This window comes from Notothenia coriiceps, unplaced genomic scaffold (genome assembly GCF_000735185.1).
Source record: "Notothenia coriiceps isolate Sejong01 unplaced genomic scaffold, NC01 NC01_scaffold00037244, whole genome shotgun sequence".
Taxonomy (NCBI): domain Eukaryota; kingdom Metazoa; phylum Chordata; class Actinopteri; order Perciformes; family Nototheniidae; genus Notothenia; species Notothenia coriiceps.
This window is the reverse complement of record NW_011369945.1, coordinates 26,250,644-26,269,670: the sequence shown is the minus strand read 5'-3', so window position 1 is coordinate 26,269,670 and position 19,027 is coordinate 26,250,644. Positions and strand designations below refer to the sequence as shown.

Here is a 19,027-nt window from a genome sequence, read left to right as displayed (position 1 = left end):
AGGCTAAATTAAACAAACAGAACTCTTCCCTGAGAACACAGTCAAACAACAACAAGGAACTCACAAAGACTAACAGAAAACACAGAACCTAAATGCACACAGGACTAATCAAACAAACAAGAGACAGGTGAGGAGGGAGGAGAAAACACAGGGGCACCAGGTGAACACAATCGGGTAATCAGGTAGGAGGGAAAACAGACAGAAAGCAACAGGCAAGACGGGGTGAACACTTTTCAAAATATAACAGGAAACCAAAGACAAAACAAAGACAGATCGTGACAATTTGATTATGAGTGCCAGCAATGACCTTGTAAAATGGTTCAACTGAGTTTCACTATAGTTTCTTATTATAACATGTTACATGTTACATCGCAATAATAATGTTGAGGAGAATAGGGCAATGTAAAAAAGAAAATGGATATTGTAAAATCAGAGAAGTGTTTATTTTTAGTTTTTCTTAATTCCCCAAAATGTATGTATTGCTCTTTATTTTCTCACACACAGTTTTGTGTTTAGTGTGCAACAATACTTAGATAACCTTGGAGCTGGAGGACAGAAAACATTTGGAAATCCAGAGAGTCACTTCCAAGCCACCACCTCCGAGTCTACTGCAAATCTGTGGTTTATTCATCACATTCAGAAAACTCACTGGGCAGATAATTAATTGAGCAACTATGCATACACACAGACAATCATGAACATGCAGTGTTGTCACCACAGTATGCGTGTGTTTGTCAGTGAGCACTGTCACACCATAATACACAGGACCAGCACAATAACAAGTGACTATAGAGCCAACTAAAAATAGGGTATCATTAACATTATGATTTACAATTTTTTTCATTGCATTTTCTGCCCTTATATTCGAAGAAACACAATTTATCAAATCTCTATATTTCCCAGGAGCTGTATTTCTGCTGAGTAAGGCTTTTCAGTTCCACTCTGGAAGGAGCAAAGTCATTATTTTCATCACAATATCCATGAAAAGGACATCTGGGGGTACATCAGGTAATGGATAGCTGCAACTAACACTCAAGTGCAGGTTGCATGGCTTTTTATTACTGCACATTAAAGTGACTCATCAATTTAAATGTGTGGGTATACTGTAAGCTTATCTTATCAGCATATAGGGGTGTTTGTTATACCTTCCTCATCTTAATTAATAGCAAAATGAGAGAAGAAAAACAAAGCTCTGATAAATGGAACAACATTTATTTCTTAACAGGCAAGAAAACACATCTAATATCTATGATGTATCCCTGTCTGTTTAAAAGGGCAATTGCTAATTTTTTTAAAGCCTTGTGTTATGTTTAACCCTCATGTTTTAATATTTGCCTCAACCCTATGATATAGGTGACTGTGTGGCCTTCAACAAAGAATGTGAACATCAAGTTATTTTTACAGTGCGGTACATTAGTGAGTTAGGTGATTACTACACAATACTGTAACTGTACAGATTGGCCTGTTCCCTGACAATCATTAACATTAACATGACCATGGAGTATACGTTATTACACATGAAATCTGAACTTTTGTGCTGTGATGGTTGTGCGCTTGTGTGTGTGCGGACAGCAATATAACAATATGCCTCTTGTGTGACCTGAGTTACACAATCAAACACTATTCTTTATAAGGTACACGCAGACATGAAACAGCAGATATTGTGTTCCTTCTTACGTGTGCAGCAACGCAGCATTCCTCACTGTTCTAAATGCAGACTGAATTCTGTGACAGTGTAGGTGACACAGACTTCTAAACGGTGAACACAGATGATGTAACCCCAACAGTTTTGGGGTTTGCAAGTCAATCAAAACAATTATTGACTTGAACTAGAGGGTACTGAGGGACCATTTCATATCAAGAACAAATAAATGCAACAATTGGTTAAGCAGCACCTTTTCAAATAATATAAACACATTTTACATCGTAATAAAACATTAAAGACATATATAAATACAATACAATTGATGCACTATAATTTTGCCCACTCAGACCAAAGATTATACTTTATGCGACAATGAAAGAAAACAGCAGCACTGCATTAGTTGAGCTTTTTCACAAGTATTTTTTGTGTCTTTCCTCGTATTGTTTTTTTTATCTTCAGCCCATGTTGTTCTTCCGTCACAATGGTGTTCTGTCATGCAGTCAGTCTTCCTCAGGCCTGTGTGTTGTCCCTGCAGCAAAGCAATGTCTCTCGATGCGTTTAAAGTCAACAATCAAAGAGAGGTCGGCATTGATTCATCGAAGAAGGCCATGTGTTCGTGTGTCAGTAGCGGTGTATTCTCCCCAAGAACGGCCTGCGTGAAGTTGGGCCGTCTCCAGGCGTAAACCATACTGTTCAGGAAGCCTTGCAGGGACACACTGGCAGCCTGAAATAAACACAAACATCAACATAACATGCAACTCAGATATCAGATCATGTTTAAATATGTTTTTCATTTAAAATCTTATGAAACGTACCTGTATCATATAAATACCAAATAGGCTGCGTTGTTGAATGTTTGGTGCCCAGATCATCACGGTAGACAGCAGAATGAGAACAAGTGCTACAGCAGGAAAGAACACAAAGCATTTATTTGATGTTGATTTGAAGCTGATGACGTCTATTTCATTGGCTCCGGTGTGCGTGTGCGCCTCTGTGTGTGTTTACCTGGGGCCCAGCAGAATAAGATGACCAACATCATATTTCTTGATGTTGAAAACACTCTTTTGAATCTCCTTCTTGAACGTCCATCTCCCTCCACAGGGAAAAGTCCTTGCTGCTCATGTCTCTCATACCATTTACCAACCTTATAGTACATAACCTGAAACAAAAAAAGGTTACAGTCTGCTTTCACCCAAGTATGTATGACTCAAGGTTTAAGATAGCAAGTAAATCTATGGATTATTCAATAAAAATGTAAACAAATAATAATCTTAAAATGATGTAATTTCTTATGACTTACAGAGGAAGATATCATCACTGGTATCACAACAAGGAAAAGGATAACTCTGATGGAAATGTCATGAGTTATCTCCTGGTAAAGAAAACAAATGTTACGTTAGCACAAATACACTGCAAATTATATACCAGTCAAATATAGTCAAATATAATTTATAAAAATTGTGTACTGTAAATAAACACTGTAAATTCAAATTAATGTATACACAAAAGGCCTTAAAGTCTCATGAGACAGTTTTATACTCACGTCTTCAGAGCAGAACTTTCTCCCGACATGCAAAAACAATATACAACTGAGAAAAGAAACAATCAGACATTTCAGAATTGCATGAGAACGGATGTTTTCTCTCTCCTGTAACTCATTTTAAAGTAGTCACTTTAGAAGTAGCTATTAATAAAGCTTGTGTGCTCACCTAGTGCAGTATCTGCTGTCGTTACGGACAATCGTTGACATCTCATTGAGTGGAATCAATGGGGCACTATTTTTGGGAATGAGCACATATGCTAAGTATAATGCAATCGGGAACAACCTGTAATATAAGACAAACAAAAACACATAATTACATTTTGTATAACAGGGATAAGTAACACAAAGTCTGGAAAGTTAATTAAACGTATAATACGCTGTTGACCAACTCACCATACAATGGCATAAACAGGAATCGTGACTTTTCTCCTTCTGCACTGAGACTGTAAATCAGATGGATAGGGATAAATAATTAAATCAATTCTGGGTTTTTTGGTCCATATTCAAATCCACAAATGCAGTGGATGCCTCACCTGTCCTCCCTCATCCTCTGTGGGTCTTGCTCTCCACCCATGTATTGCATTCTTTGACTCCCATGCATAAACCCCCACCAGCAGAAATGATATAAAATAAAATGTCTGGAAAGGATTGGACAAACAGAAAAAGATACAAAAGTTAAATATAACAATAAGTTGCAAAATATTTACCGATTAAAATTTGACAAGTAGCAGTGTGAATCTTGAATCAGTTAAGCCATCCCAATTTTGTTTGTAAATTGAATCCGATATCTATTCTTCAACTATTTAAAAAATAAAAAATGTTCCTACTAATAGTTTGTCTGAAGAGATTTAAATTATTTATTGGCCAACTTGGGTGTTTTGAGAACATAACAGAATGTCCAATTTTATACTTACTTCACTTGTTTATTTATTTTTGACTCAGAAATGTTTACTGAGAGTTTATTTTTAGTTTATTTTACTTTATTTCACTTTATTTCACTTTTACTTATTTACTTTCTGGTCTATATTTTCAGAAAAAACCCACAATCTGAACTAAATGGAATTGAATTACAAAGTTTGAGTTCCTTCATCAAATACTTTTCCAATCTATAGTCTACCCTTAAATGTTATTACCTTAAAATACATTAAAATGTATTCACTAAATATGTAACATTTAAGTTGATGCGATTTAAGTTGATGCGATTTACATAAAGAATTTCGGGAACAGTTATTGTAAAGTCTTAAAAACAATTAAAAGAGCATTGGGCTTCATCTTTCCATCTCAGAAATCAGAGGCATTTGCATTACTAAACTTGTCACTGCAAAAGTGCTGACCACTTTGCTTTGTATATGCAACACCAGGAACAATCCTCGGGGAACTCCTGCAGTGATTTGATTAGATATGACCCATATGAGATAATGATCTGATCCTCAACCCGCTGGGAAGTGCCAACATTTAGTCAGGTTTTTACCCTCAACTTTCCCACCTTGTTTTTGAAGGTTACAATGCAAATTTAAACCCCTTCGCCCACCAGGAAAACAATATGTATTTGAAGAGGCGAGAGGCTTTAACCAAGTGAAAGTAATTCTTCCTCACCAGTGTCATCGGCAAGCCATAATGGCAGATGGCTTCATTGTTGTTTGGCCTCACTTTGTTCAGGACACTGGTGGACAAGAGGATCAGAGCAGCCAGGAGGTCTGCTAGGGCAAGCTGTACCAGGAGGTGCACCTGCAAACAATACAAAAATAAAACAACAGTATAAAAAAGAAACAACAACAAACTATCAAAAGTATAAAAACATATGTATATTTGTATTTACTGAATCACCTGTTTCTTTAGATTCCTCCATCTCACAATGGAAACCAGCAGGACAGAAAAACTCCCAATCACACTGCAAATAATAAGAAATATTCAATGTAGACCATTGAGGCTGTGGCAAAATGATATTGGCACAACATTACTTTTAGTATATTTCTTATAAAGCTTATAATGAATGATGAACATAAGGTTGAAACTCATGCTATTTGGCACAAAACCAACACTAAACCGAAGCCAAGAAGTGTTTATTGCAAAAGTCGGTGTTAATGACATCAGACGCATGTGACACCTGCATATAAAATGACATACACCTCCTGGCTTAATACTAACCAACCAATGTGATTTGTTACCCGCTTGCCCTTCGTCTTATTGTTTTGCTTTCTTTATCACAAGCAAAAGAAAGAAATCAAGAGATAATAAAGTAATACACAGCTCACAAGGCTGATGGAGTACAGTGATGGACGTTTTTCAAAAGAATAAGAAGCTATAATTGACCTGTGAGCTTCAAGTCTGTGCTGACTATTACATTTACATGGTGGCAGTATCTTTAATACAACAGTAACGTAGGGTAAGAACACAGGATGAATTCAGAAAGAAAACATATGCTCCCGCTTCAGCTAACATGTTGCCTTGCTGGTTTGGCAAACCTCTCCACAATGAGAAGAATGGAAGTTTAAGCTTATGATTCTGCTGATAGAGAACGCTAACTGTACAATGTTAAAATATGCGAAGCATATTACCTGAGAGTGAGTAACCCTATGTACTCTTTAGTGAGAACATCAATCTGAAAAACAGAATTCAAACATTACATCAGAAATGTCCTTATTATTTCTCTCCTAAAAGCTTTTATTAAAATATGCTCTTTTAATGTTCTATGTATTCATGAACTGAACAGTGTTAATGCCTACCTGCTCTGCACTCAGTAAACCATGGTCCTCCATGGTAAATATCCAGTTATCAGTCTATTCAAAACTCACACTCTGTTCCTGCACAGGTACAAACCCTTCTCCATACCTGTCCTTTGTTAATATATGTATTTGTATCCAAGCACATATCTATAAAAGTATGCACCTTGTCACATGCTGCTGCTTTGACTCCACCTGTTTTCAGAATAGTTAGTGCCACCCTTTAGAGACATGGGACTTCCCAGGTACAATCGGAATATTCCCAGAAATTAAAACACTCACAGGAAACAGAAATACAGAAATACCGTGAAACTGAATTTCCAACAATTTTTCCAGGACTTTTACCTTCTTTTTCCTACCAAAATAAAATGCTTGTGTTTTCCTATACATGTATATTATGTTCTAATAAGAATGTCTCTGTAATTAATTACATTGATACACAACTGCTGTATACACACTAACACACACAGGGCTTTGAAGCACAGTGACTCTGAACTCAGTACTCAAGATACCTTGTATTATTTTATACAGTATGGTAGTATTATAATTATACATCACTATTACTTGTAGACTTTTTGCACTACTTCTTATTTTGTATTTCATTATATATGTTGGATTGTTGGAGGAGCTCAGGTCATAAGATTGTCATTAACATTTCTACAATGTAGCTTTGTGCATATGACAATAAAACTTTTGAATCTTGAAGGAACGGTAAAGTCTGTGTTACAGAGCTATCTAGTGGTAGGAATCGGCCTTGCATTTTGGCCTGCTACAAACCTTTAAAAAGCTAACTTTTGTTCAGTGTTTAGGACGGACAAAACTATTGACGATGGCGCGGGTTATACTGTACAAAAGGGGCAGGGTATATTTTACGAATGGGGCAGCTTAAATGTGTTCGGAATGAACAAATAATGCATTGAAAAAGTCATTGTCCACAGATGTTGACGTATGTCAATAAAGTTTATTCAAAGTGATGACGTCGTCGATTCCACGTTGGCCCGGACGTGGCAGTCGGCAGACCTCAGAGGAGCTGTACCCGAATCAGTGTGAAACGACCACACGTCGCTGCTGCCTGGCTAATATCAGTTCTTCATTAATTCTATCATCATCCGCCAGCCATGGGGCTCACTATCTCTTCACTCTTCGACCGTTTCTTTGGCAAAAAACAAATGAGGATTTTGATGGGTGAGTGAAAGCTACGTTAGTGAGGGGGTTCGGTTTTTAGCTTTAGCTTTAGATAAAGTAGCTAACGTTAGCAAGTCGTTAATGAGATTTCAATAGCATTGCAGTTATCAAACTTTTAAAGTATAACATTGGGACAGAAGAGGCATACAAATACAACTTAGAACGATGTAATGATTGTGACTGTGGAAACTAAAGGATACAATAATAATATAAAGTGTTCAGTGAGCTTCACGTCACGTTAGCTAGTTTTAGGGTTTGGCAGTGAAGACTGCCAACGACAACTATATTCAGAAAATGGCTTAATTACCAGTTAAGCCCCGTGCCCCCGGTACAAAGTAAAATATTTGACACTGTAAGATATTTGAGTGAAAGCTTTGGAGTTAACTTGTAACGATTAATTACTTCCAAAGAGTATTTTAACTTTGTATTCATTCGGGAGATAATGAACGGTTGTCAGTGACATTATTATAAACATAACATGTTGGCTGATATGAGTTCACCTAACTTGAATTTAGACGGTAACCCGTTCTGTACTTTCTAGTTTGTACTTTGTTTAACTTGTTGTGTTTGGTGACGCTAACTAACTCCTTGTGACGACTGTGTTGCGTCATGTTTCAGTCCCGTATACGGATTGTTGGGCAATGATAGTTTTAAAAGTTAAATAAAAACCAAGATAGTTTTTAATAACAGTGGGCATTCCTTCCACTAGAAGTGATTCATGAAAATGGCTCAGTACACATGCATTGTGTGTGCAGTCATATGTAAGTCCTCTGCTGTCTAATGATTAGACTTATAGGAAACGCCTGTTATGCAATTTACAGCAGGTTGTCATCCATATCTATTAACTCCTAATCTCTCCTGATACAAATGTTTACCTTTTGTTCACATTTTCTCCTATAGTTGGCCTTGATGCTGCCGGAAAAACGACTATCTTGTACAAATTGAAGCTTGGGGAAATTGTGACCACCATTCCAACCATTGGTAAGAGACACTCCAAAAGTTACTATTACTTTTGACAAATTAAACTTTGTATTCAGTGTTATTAAATATGCCCCTTATCTTTCCCCCGGAAAGGTTTCAATGTGGAGACAGTAGAATATAAGAATATCAGCTTCACCGTGTGGGATGTGGGCGGCCAGGACAAGATCAGACCCCTCTGGAGACATTACTTCCAAAACACACAGGTATGACAGGTATGACAGGTGTGACTGCGCCAATGCTGACCGCCCATGTTTAATATAAAAACTGTTGTGTCAAGGAGGAGCAGCAGTATTACGCAACTGTAAAATGCTTCTTCTCTGATCACCAAGTAAAGATATTTGATTACAATACTGATCAGCCAGAACTCATCAAAGTATGATGCTGCAGCTTCATCAAGTAGACAAATATTTCTAAAGGGGCCACAGATTCCACTTAATGCCATTTGTACTTGTGTATTAATGTGTACGTGTGTGTGTGTGTGTGTGTGCGCACACACACACAGGCCTTTCACGATAATTAATTTTGTTGGACGATACATTTTCCCGGAAATTATTGCGATAAACGATAATATTGTCGGCACCACTGTAAGACCATTTTAGACCACTGACATAATGATAATATATAATAATAATTCAAGTACATCCTTTCAAACAGAACTTTATACTGAACATTCATCATTGCAAATGAAATGTGAAATAATATTAAATATATAAATTATATAGAATAAATACATTTAATTATAACAAATTAATTAAAATACCACACAACCAAAACAATCAATTAAATAGACTCAGGCTGGAAAATAGAGCTCTCTGTCTCATATATATAAAAAGACATAAATAAATATGAGCACACATTGTCTCACAAGCTAATCAACCCTCCTTAAAACAACAAAGTGTACAGTCCACTGTCCATACAAAGACCCAGATGCCTCAACAGGCCATATCCAAATCTGTATTTCAAAGATTTAGAACAAGGAACACCAACATGTTTGCATCGACGGGCAAATGCATCTTTAATTGCAAACTGTAGGGAAGGTGGGGGCTCTCGAGCTGCCACGGAATGGGTAGGTTGTGTTTCAGATGCAGTTTAAGGTCGGTCGTATTGCTAGCTTTTGTTGCTACCTTTTTAAAACAAATACGACACACCGCCCGGCTCATTCAAGTCCGTACGTTCGCCTCGTTGATTTGGCTTAAATCCAAAATATTCCCACACCGGAGATGTGGTATTAGGTTTTGCAACCACTTCCATTTAACTTCAAATTCCCCTCGAGTAAGTCACACGTTGTCTCCTGCTTGTCTTTTATATTATTAATTTGGCTGCTGCACCCGGAGTGTCCTGACCTGGCTGTGTCATGGGCTGTGTGTGAGCCCCGCCCCTCACAGCACGTGGCTGGCAGCCATAGCCGCCGGGCTAAAATGCTGGTCACATCCTTATGTAAACAAACACGCATGTAAACTGCAAATTATCGGGCTCAGAAAAGTTATTGAGTCCATTTTTATTTATCGTAAGATAAGTTAATTTATTGATTAATGCGACAGGCCCACACACACACACACACACACACACACACACACACACACACACACACACACACACACACACACACACACACACACACACGTAAACAGGACAGTTAAGATTAATACAATTCAAATCAAAGATACACATTTAAAATAAAAAATGAATTAAAATGAACATATATACATATTAGATATATTTACATGTGTGTGTGAAAACGGTGTGTATTTTGTGTCCAGTAATTGTGTCACAAAGCTTTATGTTCTTGTTTTCCTCTGGCTACATTGGTGCTGTTTGTAAAAGTACTGGTAAATACATTTCAAACTATATTAATATTAATGCTCCTTCATTAGCCAAACTATTCAAAAAAAATGTTGGTAAAGAATCTCCAAACTGTACTCCTCTCCCGATTACTATTGAAGTTGTTCTTGGATTATATTCAATAATTATCCATTTCTACCCACCTGGTAAACTGTACATAACTACACTACAAAACAACATTTTAGTCTTTATAAATGAATGGAAGAATATCAGCATAACAGTTTTCTATATTCAAAAGTGACGTCTTTGAATGTCTATAGCCAAAGATATACAGCTCACTATCACCGAAGATCAACTAACCTCAATGATTTATTTTTCTGACCTAGGGCCTCATCTTCGTGGTAGACAGCAATGACAGAGAAAGAGTGGCAGAGTCTTCAGAGGAGCTTCAGAAGATGGTTGGTATTAAATATGTTCAGCCTGACATGGACTGAATATTGTTCTTTGTGCAGGGATGAATTACAGAGAGCTTCATCACTTGGCATTATTATTGTGACATGCAGAGTTGTTGTCTCATGTTGTGACGTGGGTAAATCAAAGTGAATATAACGGTGCCAACCCTACATTGGATGACAAGCCTCTAAACCAAAAACAACAGGATCTGTTCATGAAGATATTGCGTGGTTAACCCATGAATTTTGAAATCATTGTGTAACCTTGTCGACTTCTACTGAGCACATCAACAATACAAGTGCCCGGTTGCCTTAATTCTCACTTGATGAACGCAGTACACTGAGTCAGTGTAACACAAAATGACTGAAGTAAACACTCCATGAAATGTCCCTTCAGCAGGTTATAATGTTTGCATTTTATTCATTGTAATCAAGTCTTTTTTTTAACCAAGGTAGATTTCTTTTTACCCTGGATTTTTGTCGATGCCTAAAACTATCAAATGTTTAAAACAATTTAGAACTGACTATTTTTCCTTCTAGCATTTTGAGTGTTTGAATGTATTGACCAACTGCTAAATAGGTCTGCAGGGCTTGAACCAGGGACATTGTAAAGCTATAGTCAGCTTCTCAGATCCCTAATATTAGAGCTGATGCACTAATCTACCGTCTGCCCCTCTAGTTGACGGAGGACGAGTTGAAAGACGCCGTTTTGCTGGTGTTTGCTAACAAACAGGACCTTCCCAATGCCTTACCAGTGAGTGAGCTTACAGAAAAACTCGGCCTACAAGCCCTCCGCAACAAAAATGTAAGTAAACATGCTCCGTATACACCGGAGTGTAATTTGTAATCATGTGCAGAGTTGCATTTACATTTCTTCCTATGTAACTCACGCCATATCCTCTTTGTCCCCACAGTGGCACATCCAGTCAACCTGCGCCACCCAGGGCAGCGGGCTGTACGAAGGACTCAACTGGCTGTCCGAGGCCTTGACCAAGAACTAAAGAAGGATCAGCTGGAGAGATGAGAGAGAAAGACTGAACCCAACAGGACGGGAGAGAAGGCACAGACATTCAATCCAGAAACATTTGGCCTTCCAGCACCAATGTTCGCAAAAAGGACAAGGCTGGAGGACAACATGTAATCATCTTTGGAACATTTTTAATTACTTTTTTTCCTTCTTTTATTATCAATGATATTACCATATTATCTTTTGACATAGTCTCTATTTTTCTCCTATCGTTCCTAAGCTCTTTAAACGGTGATATGTTGTAGTGACACATTCAGTTGCATGATGAGCAAATGGCCCGTTAGGGAAATGTAATGCAAACAATGCAAAGAATAATGGGAGGTGTTTTCCACTCTAAACCCTGGCTCCTGTCGAGGCAGCATTTGCATTAATTGACCACTTTTATAATTTTTGGACTTTCTTACAGCCATTGTGGAGCCTAGGTCGGGGGTATGATAATATACCTAGGGCTTCGAGAAGGACAACTTGTCGGCTGCCTCAGGCTGTTCCTCTCTGCATCCCCTCGTGGATATTTGACTTCCTTTGCGCTGCACTGCTATGTCTCATGCCAACTCATTTCTGTGAAGGCTCGTAGAATGAGAAGGATGACGATTGCAGCAATTAGTTGGTAGTGTGAAACCACGTGGCCTCCGAGTAAATGGATCCAAAAAGGAACTTTGTGCCTTCTGGTCCTTCGAAATCACAAAATCTGTGTAATCCTTTCCTTATCTCATTCTGAGATCACTTCTGCTTTTGAAAGACAAATAATGGGTTGAGACATTTCCTTTTGTTCTGCAATGTGTGCTGAGGTTCAGTAAAACCCCCTTTCCGAGTGTAGATGGCTTCTTTACAACTTGAACCAGGTTTTCTTCCTGTTTAAACATTTGTGGATCTGCACTCCTCTTCCTCCTTTTTCTGATGGCTACCATGAAGAAGGTTTTGATTAAATGTCACTTCTTCAATTTACTTTAATTTTACCCTAAAACGAGGAAGGAAGCGTCTTTTCAGTTTTCACACGACAATGTTGTGTGACACAGTAAAGTAGCATGTTTTTTGTTGTTGTTGTTTGAGTTTGTTGTACTTCCTGAAGGCTAATACTGTATTATAATCTTAATGTTTCTACCCCTCTTGAAATACAAATACAAACCTGGCCTTTAGTTTGTTTTTGTGTATACATTCCAACCTATGCTTGCAGATCCTGGAGCTGCCACTCTTAAAATTAGCAAAATAATATTTTACAAAAAAGCTCTGAATAAAGACAATGTTTAAAAAAGAGTATGCGTTTTGGAATCCACTCATTGTTGATGACAGCAGTTGTCACTTTTCTCTGGACTTTAAGTTGTTACTCATTAAAAGCATCGTGAAAAAAATCAGATCATCCTTACTACATTTTCAAATGTAGTTTCATAATTTCCGGCTCAAAAATTCCAGTTGTCTTAAATCAGGAAATGAGCATTCCAAGAGGAAGTGCTGTTTACTTCTGAGACTAAAAAACGCTCTTCATACAGAAAATAGACTGATTATAAAAAAACTACAATACTCCAAACTAATCTGAGACGTATTCAGGGTCAGTGGGGTGGAGCAGTTTGAGAATCCTGAACCCTTTTGTGTTTTTCTCCAGACTCCAGCTTTGTGGTTTTATCAAAACCACTCAACTTCCTCAAATGTCCAGCTTTGTGGTAATATTCATTTGTTTAAGGTAATCTGCACCACGAAAAGCACTGCTTCTTTATGTGGAAAATAGCCCTTAGCAGGTTAGCTAAGCTATTACTTGCTCAGTAATTCAAAGGATATGGGTGTGAATAAGCTTTACTGGAAAACAACAATTGGACAGTTGAAAGCAATATCCCTGAAACGCCCATCAATACTATTCAGAGGCAGCAAGCCAACATTACCCAACATGCAGCTGACCATTGTTCTGACTTCTAATGACATTAAATGATTAAGAATGGCAGGGACAAGCCACCATGTTAATCTACATAACTAAATACATTAAAGGTCCCATGTCATGCTTTTCCGGTTATTACCCGTCCCCTTGTGTGTTATGAAGGTTTTTATGCATGTAAACGGTCTGCAGAGTCACAAACCCTCAAAGTACACCCTGTAGCGAGTAAAACTCTAACACAGAAAAGACCTGTCTATGCTGCCCCAGAACGCCTCTTAGGAGATTTCTCTTCTTCCATTGCTTTCTTCCTGGGTACAGTGACGTGCCCATACCCAAATGGACCAATCCGTTGAGCCGTTACGTTAAGTCTGTGGATTGGTCCAAATGGACCAATCTGCGGACTTCCTCACACACACACACTGAATCGTGCGAGCACACACACAAACTCCCTGCCAGGCTGCGGGTGTGAGTGTGTGCTCTGGCTGGTTTCGAGCTGGGTTTCGATGTGTCTCGCTGTCTCTCAGACGGCCAATGGGCTCACAGGGAGGGGGAGGGGGGGCAGGAGCTCCAACAAGCCGTTTAGGAAAGAGAGTGAATAATAAACATACTATACAGAGATGCTTTATGAGAAACCAATGTGATTTTGGAAAATTGCACAATATAAATCTATTTTAGTATACCTCAACAATGGAATTATGATCAGTAGAAATGGCCATGACATGGGACCTTTAAGGTTGTAAGGTGCCTTAAAGAAACAAACTGAGGTAATGCTGGTCAATTTCTGCACAGCAGGGGGCGACATGTCCCACCATCAGACATGGCAACAAACAATAAGCTTATATCTGCCAGTTGTCTGACAAAACCTTAAAATGAAGACCATAGTGTAAAACTAATTTAACGTATTTTAGGAAGTCAGGTTTTCTACTACTTTCAACTCATCAATGTTTAGATAGTTGCTAACAGCACTGGTGTGTTTTGACCACATCATCTTTTCTTTTGTTATTATTTCTATATTACAATTTAGAGTAAACAAGACTCCATTGGTGATTCATTTATCATTATTATTGATAGATCTGAAACTTTATCGGGTGTCAGGTTATAAGCACCTTCCTAAATTGTTCATGGATTAAGGTATAAGCTTTATATAATTGGCTTGCTATAATGTTTGAATGTGTGTTCTAATGTATTTATGACAGCTAATCAGGATTACTGGAGCTGTGGAAACACTGCACAGTGTGTCCTGCTGCCGGAGGTACCAATTCCCTGTTCTTTTAAACTCGGAAACAGTACATAAGATTTACAGCTTCACTGCCCAATAAGGTAATGTAAGATTTAAACATGGTATTGTATTATATTTATAGTAGTTTACAGCTATTTTATTTATTCTTTGCATTCTTTATATTTTCTAATGTCCTTTCCAGACCTACAGGCTTTTTTTTTTTTAAACAATCTTAAATTTAGTATGAAGACTCATTCACAATATGCAAAATTACTGCAAATGTGCATGACCACATACATGTCCGTTCAAAATCTGTGTCTGAATCAGAATCAGAATACCTTTATTAGTTCCACAGAGCCAAAGACAGCTTAATGTTACCTAAGTACAGTAGCATGCATATACATGGCTCACATTGATGTGTCTTCTTCTGCAGGATAATGCCGACCTTGATACCAGTACCACAGCCCTCCTTATCCCAGGCCAGGGAGAATCTGGTGAATGCTTTCCCTCCCAGGCTCCTCTGTCTGCTGGCCTGCGGAGGAATAGGTTGCCGCTATGAAGGACCAGAGTGTTGGAAATTAAATCAACAGGTCATTCGAGGCATCTTCTCCTCCTGGTGAGAGGATGTGATTGAATCTCATAAATGTGGCTGTATTTGCTCCATCAAAAACAATAAGCGTACATTTACAGAATTGTTTAACGTCTTGCTATTGCAGGGTGACAGATGACATCATAGCCATGGCACGGCCATCGAGTCATCTAATTAAGAAGTTCAAAATCATAGAACAATTTCAAAGGTAATCGGATTTGATTGTTATCTCTGTAATGTTTGTGTGGTGTGCATGATACATGAGAAGCAGGTGTGACAACGTAATAATATATACAACCTCCTGCCCGCTTACATGTTAGGATCCAAATTACATTTTTGTATTTTTGTAATCATTAATCTTTTTGTGTGATAAAGAAATCTGACATTGCTTTTTGGTTACAATGAGTAATACCTTCAATTTAGGACATATTAGATATTTATTGTCACAAGAAATATTGCCTTTAAGACAAAATCACATCACTAGTGTGTCCACCGTCTTCTTCTTAATTTATGACTTTGTTCCAGGTTAAACATCAGATCAATCATCAACATGCAGCTCCCTGGAGAACACGCTCACTGTGGACCTCCCATAGAGCCTGACAGCGGTTTCACGTACTCCCCACAGACCTTCATGGACAATGACAGTGAGATTGTGATACATTTGATTCAAAAACTGTTTGCCCTTTTTATATCTGAACAAATTGGGACATCTAGATAAACATTCAAGGTTAATAAATATGATCAGAAACAGTTATAGTTTGAGCTTATACTGAGTTGCATTGTTTGTGTGGTCCTTCGTGATACAATGGCTTACAGGTAATCCCAATGAATGTCAGCTATGATCCTAAATGCAATCATATGTGCACATATTTGTATGTTTGCAGTTTACTTTTATAACTTTGGGATGCAAGACTTCAATGCGTCCTCCCTTGTTGGTTTAATTGACGGGGTGAAGGTTCTGGCCTTTGCACTGAGCGAAGGAAGAGTGGCCGTGCACTGCCATGCAGGCCTGGGCAGATCAGGTATGTATAAACAAACACACTGTATCTAGTATGTAAACACATGTGAATATTCAGTGCGTGTTCTTGCTGCTCAACAGGCGTCCTGATAGCCTGCTACTTGATTTACACCCTGCGCATCAGCCCAAGTGAGGCCGTTCATTATGTGCGGATCAAACGGCCACACTCCATCCAAACTCGGGCCCAGCTGAACCAGGTGTTTGACTTTGCTCGCCTGCTTGGCTCACAGCTGGTTCAATACCCAGACCCTCGCCTGCGGCACGGAGACCCTTTCAGCCTGCAGCTGCACCTGAACAGACAGGCCTTACTGCTGCATGGCCAGGAGGCACGCACCCTCAAACAAACACCAAAGGTCTGGACCTTACATTATTTATTTGCCATTAACACAAATCACTGCACATTAGTTTAACTGCAGTTTTACTTGAAATAGGTGGTGTACCTCCTGTGTGTGTATCTCTCCTGCTTAGCCCTGGGTCTCCCTGCCCCTCCAGAGATCCAGGCTGAGCTGGACAAGAGGTCAGCACTGAGGAGCCTGAGCAGGACCGTGAGGGAGACCCTGGTGTCGAAACAGTGCTTGCCCTTACTGAGAGAGTGTCACCAGGGGCCAAGAGTGAGTTTAGGATCGGTGTCCTTCTGGGACGAGCCTCTGGGCTTTTTGACGAGGAAGAGAGAGGTGCTGCAAGACAAACGCAGCTACAGTGACTCTGACCTCAGCAAGATCGCAGTAAATCAGGTCCAATTCTACTTTGTTTGTCCACAATTACATTCTTCTTTTGTAAATCAAACTTAGGCTTTTCTCACTCTGTTTGATTCTCTTATGAAGGATCTGGAGTTGAGTCCATACTGCAACTCAGAAGCTGGAAATGAAAGACAGGTTTGTGTAAAGGATCTGACACAACCTGATCTGAGACCAGCTAGTCCGATCCTTGCCAGCATCAAACAAGGCCTCCAGCCAACCAAAATGGAATCTCAAGCACTCAACCTGCCAGTATCTAGCATGACATCAAGCAAGGACTGTGCTCTGAGGTCAAAGTGCTCAGCTAGAAAGGCACTTCCCAAATACAGCTCCAACATTGAGGTAACTGAGATTATTATTACAATAAAATTAAAATAATGAAAACTCTCATGTGAATGTGTCCAACATTTTGTTTGTATTTCACATAAAGTTAAGCAGAAATCTACATAATCCAGGCCCAGCCTCAGTTGCTGTTGCTAAGGCATTGGCAGATCATTGTCCACGGGAAGAAAACATCCTGCAAAGATCAGCTCTGCTGCAGGTGAGAAACACTGGTTCAAAATCACGACATCTCACTTTAATGTTGAGCTCTGATGAATACTTTCACCCACTTTTTCAACAGGAGGAACTGAACAGTAGTGACTGTGGCTGGGCTCTGCTGCTCACTGAGTCAGATCCTCAGGTTCTCAGCTGTCTGTTGTGGACCTGGCTGGAGAGGTTAAAGGTCAGTGGCAGCAAACAAGAGGTCATGATTACAGTATTCAAAAGTTTTATTGTCATATGCACATAAGCTACAGTGTAGAAATGGCAGTGAAATTCTTATGACCCGAGCTCCTCCAACAATGCAACATATATAATAAAATACAAAAATACAAATAAAATACAAAAATAGTGCAAGAAGTCCATATACATGTGAAAAGAATATGCTACAAGAACAGAAGGTGACATTAAATATTGTACATTAAGACACAATTAAATACGGTTTATTGCGGTGATATTACATGACTACATTTGATGTAAATAATACACACTTTGAAAAGAAATGTTTCCATCTTTAGGTAAAGATTGTTCTCTCGGTCTCATATCTGTTTGTTTCAATGTCACCCAGGAGCCTGTTCTGAGTGCAGAGGATGTAGACAGGTTGTGTTGTGGTGCCAACAAACGGAAACCTCTCAGTGTGCTCAAGAAGGTAAAGAAACACATGTATGATAAGTCAGCTTTGACTCATGAGTATTTTTCTTAAGAAACGTTTATATTCTTAACCTACAGTAGTTGGCATATATTTTATAAGTTATTTGAAATGTCCCTGCAGCCACAGAGAGACACCATCTCCTGCCTCCTGAGCTGTGTGAGCACCGTGACCAGCCTGTGTCCACACAGAGAGGATGCAGTGCTGCAACGACTGCTGCAGGCACTTACAAGGGTAAGATACATGCGGAGTCACAGTACGCTAAATGTGTGCATTTCTATTAAAAACGTTTTAATATCAGGGTGTATATTAGTTCAATAATAAGCCTTTTTTTTAAATTACATTTTTTTAACAGTGCCCCCATGAGGAAGCTTCGAGCCTGGCAACATTAATGAAGGTCCTGAAGGCGAGTTTAAGAGAAACCTCCCACAGCTATCTCTAAAGAGACAGCAACACCAATGTTCCACTTTGAAGAGCAGAGTCCTTATTATTATAAAAGTTGTAGGTGTACTCATACTTTTACAAACTTATACCATTCTCAGTTGGATCAATGACTGAACATATGAAAATTGCTAGTGAAAAATAGAAGTCTTAGGTCATAGTCATAGAAGTATTGAATGCATTTACAAGTAAAATCATTCCATTTTAAGAAGAGCAGATGCAAGGGTAAATGCTTTTACTGTCATTTTGATATAAAATGATTTTTCTACGGCAAGTGGGGTCTTCCTTGTATTTTTCTGTATACGGCGCACAATCAAAAGGGTTTGCCCCCCCTGATTTAACCCATTGGCCAGTGCTGCATATTGTTATGTAACAATGGCTAACATTTAAATGAATCCCTTACATCATAATTCAATGACTACACTGTTACAATTTACACTTTACATTAGGCTAAATAATTTGTTCATGTATACTTTAAATAGTGTCAAAGTTACGGTAATGTAGTACTAGCAGATTAAATCCAAACCGTCTGTGTGTCAACAGTCTGATCTGTGGCCTATTCACCCTTCCAAGCCTAATAAATCATTGACACCGTCTGCATACTGTGTTTTCTGTAATAACATATTGGGCAT

At 38.6% G+C, this 19,027-nt stretch overlaps 2 protein-coding genes across 2 annotated transcripts; both read left to right on the top strand.

The window, feature by feature from the left end:
* Positions 1–6,901: 6,901 nt before the first annotated feature.
* Positions 6,902–12,593, top strand: LOC104965106 (ADP-ribosylation factor 4). Its single transcript, XM_010794047.1, has 6 exons — positions 6,902–7,096; positions 7,997–8,077; positions 8,171–8,280; positions 10,246–10,317; positions 10,991–11,116; positions 11,226–12,593. The coding sequence occupies exons 1-6, from the start codon at positions 7,030–7,032 to the stop codon at positions 11,310–11,312; spliced, it is 543 nt and encodes a 180-aa protein (XP_010792349.1). The 5' UTR covers positions 6,902–7,029; the 3' UTR covers positions 11,313–12,593.
* Positions 12,594–14,411: 1,818 nt separating this feature from the next.
* On the top strand, positions 14,412–18,991 carry LOC104965105 (protein tyrosine phosphatase domain-containing protein 1). Its single transcript, XM_010794046.1, has 13 exons — positions 14,412–14,522; positions 14,855–15,037; positions 15,138–15,218; positions 15,536–15,654; positions 15,895–16,032; positions 16,110–16,381; positions 16,460–16,762; positions 16,853–17,107; positions 17,196–17,306; positions 17,388–17,489; positions 17,874–17,954; positions 18,078–18,188; positions 18,310–18,991. The coding sequence occupies exons 2-13, from the start codon at positions 14,859–14,861 to the stop codon at positions 18,394–18,396; spliced, it is 1,839 nt and encodes a 612-aa protein (XP_010792348.1). The 5' UTR covers positions 14,412–14,522; positions 14,855–14,858; the 3' UTR covers positions 18,397–18,991.
* The last annotated feature ends 36 nt before the right edge of the window (positions 18,992–19,027 follow it).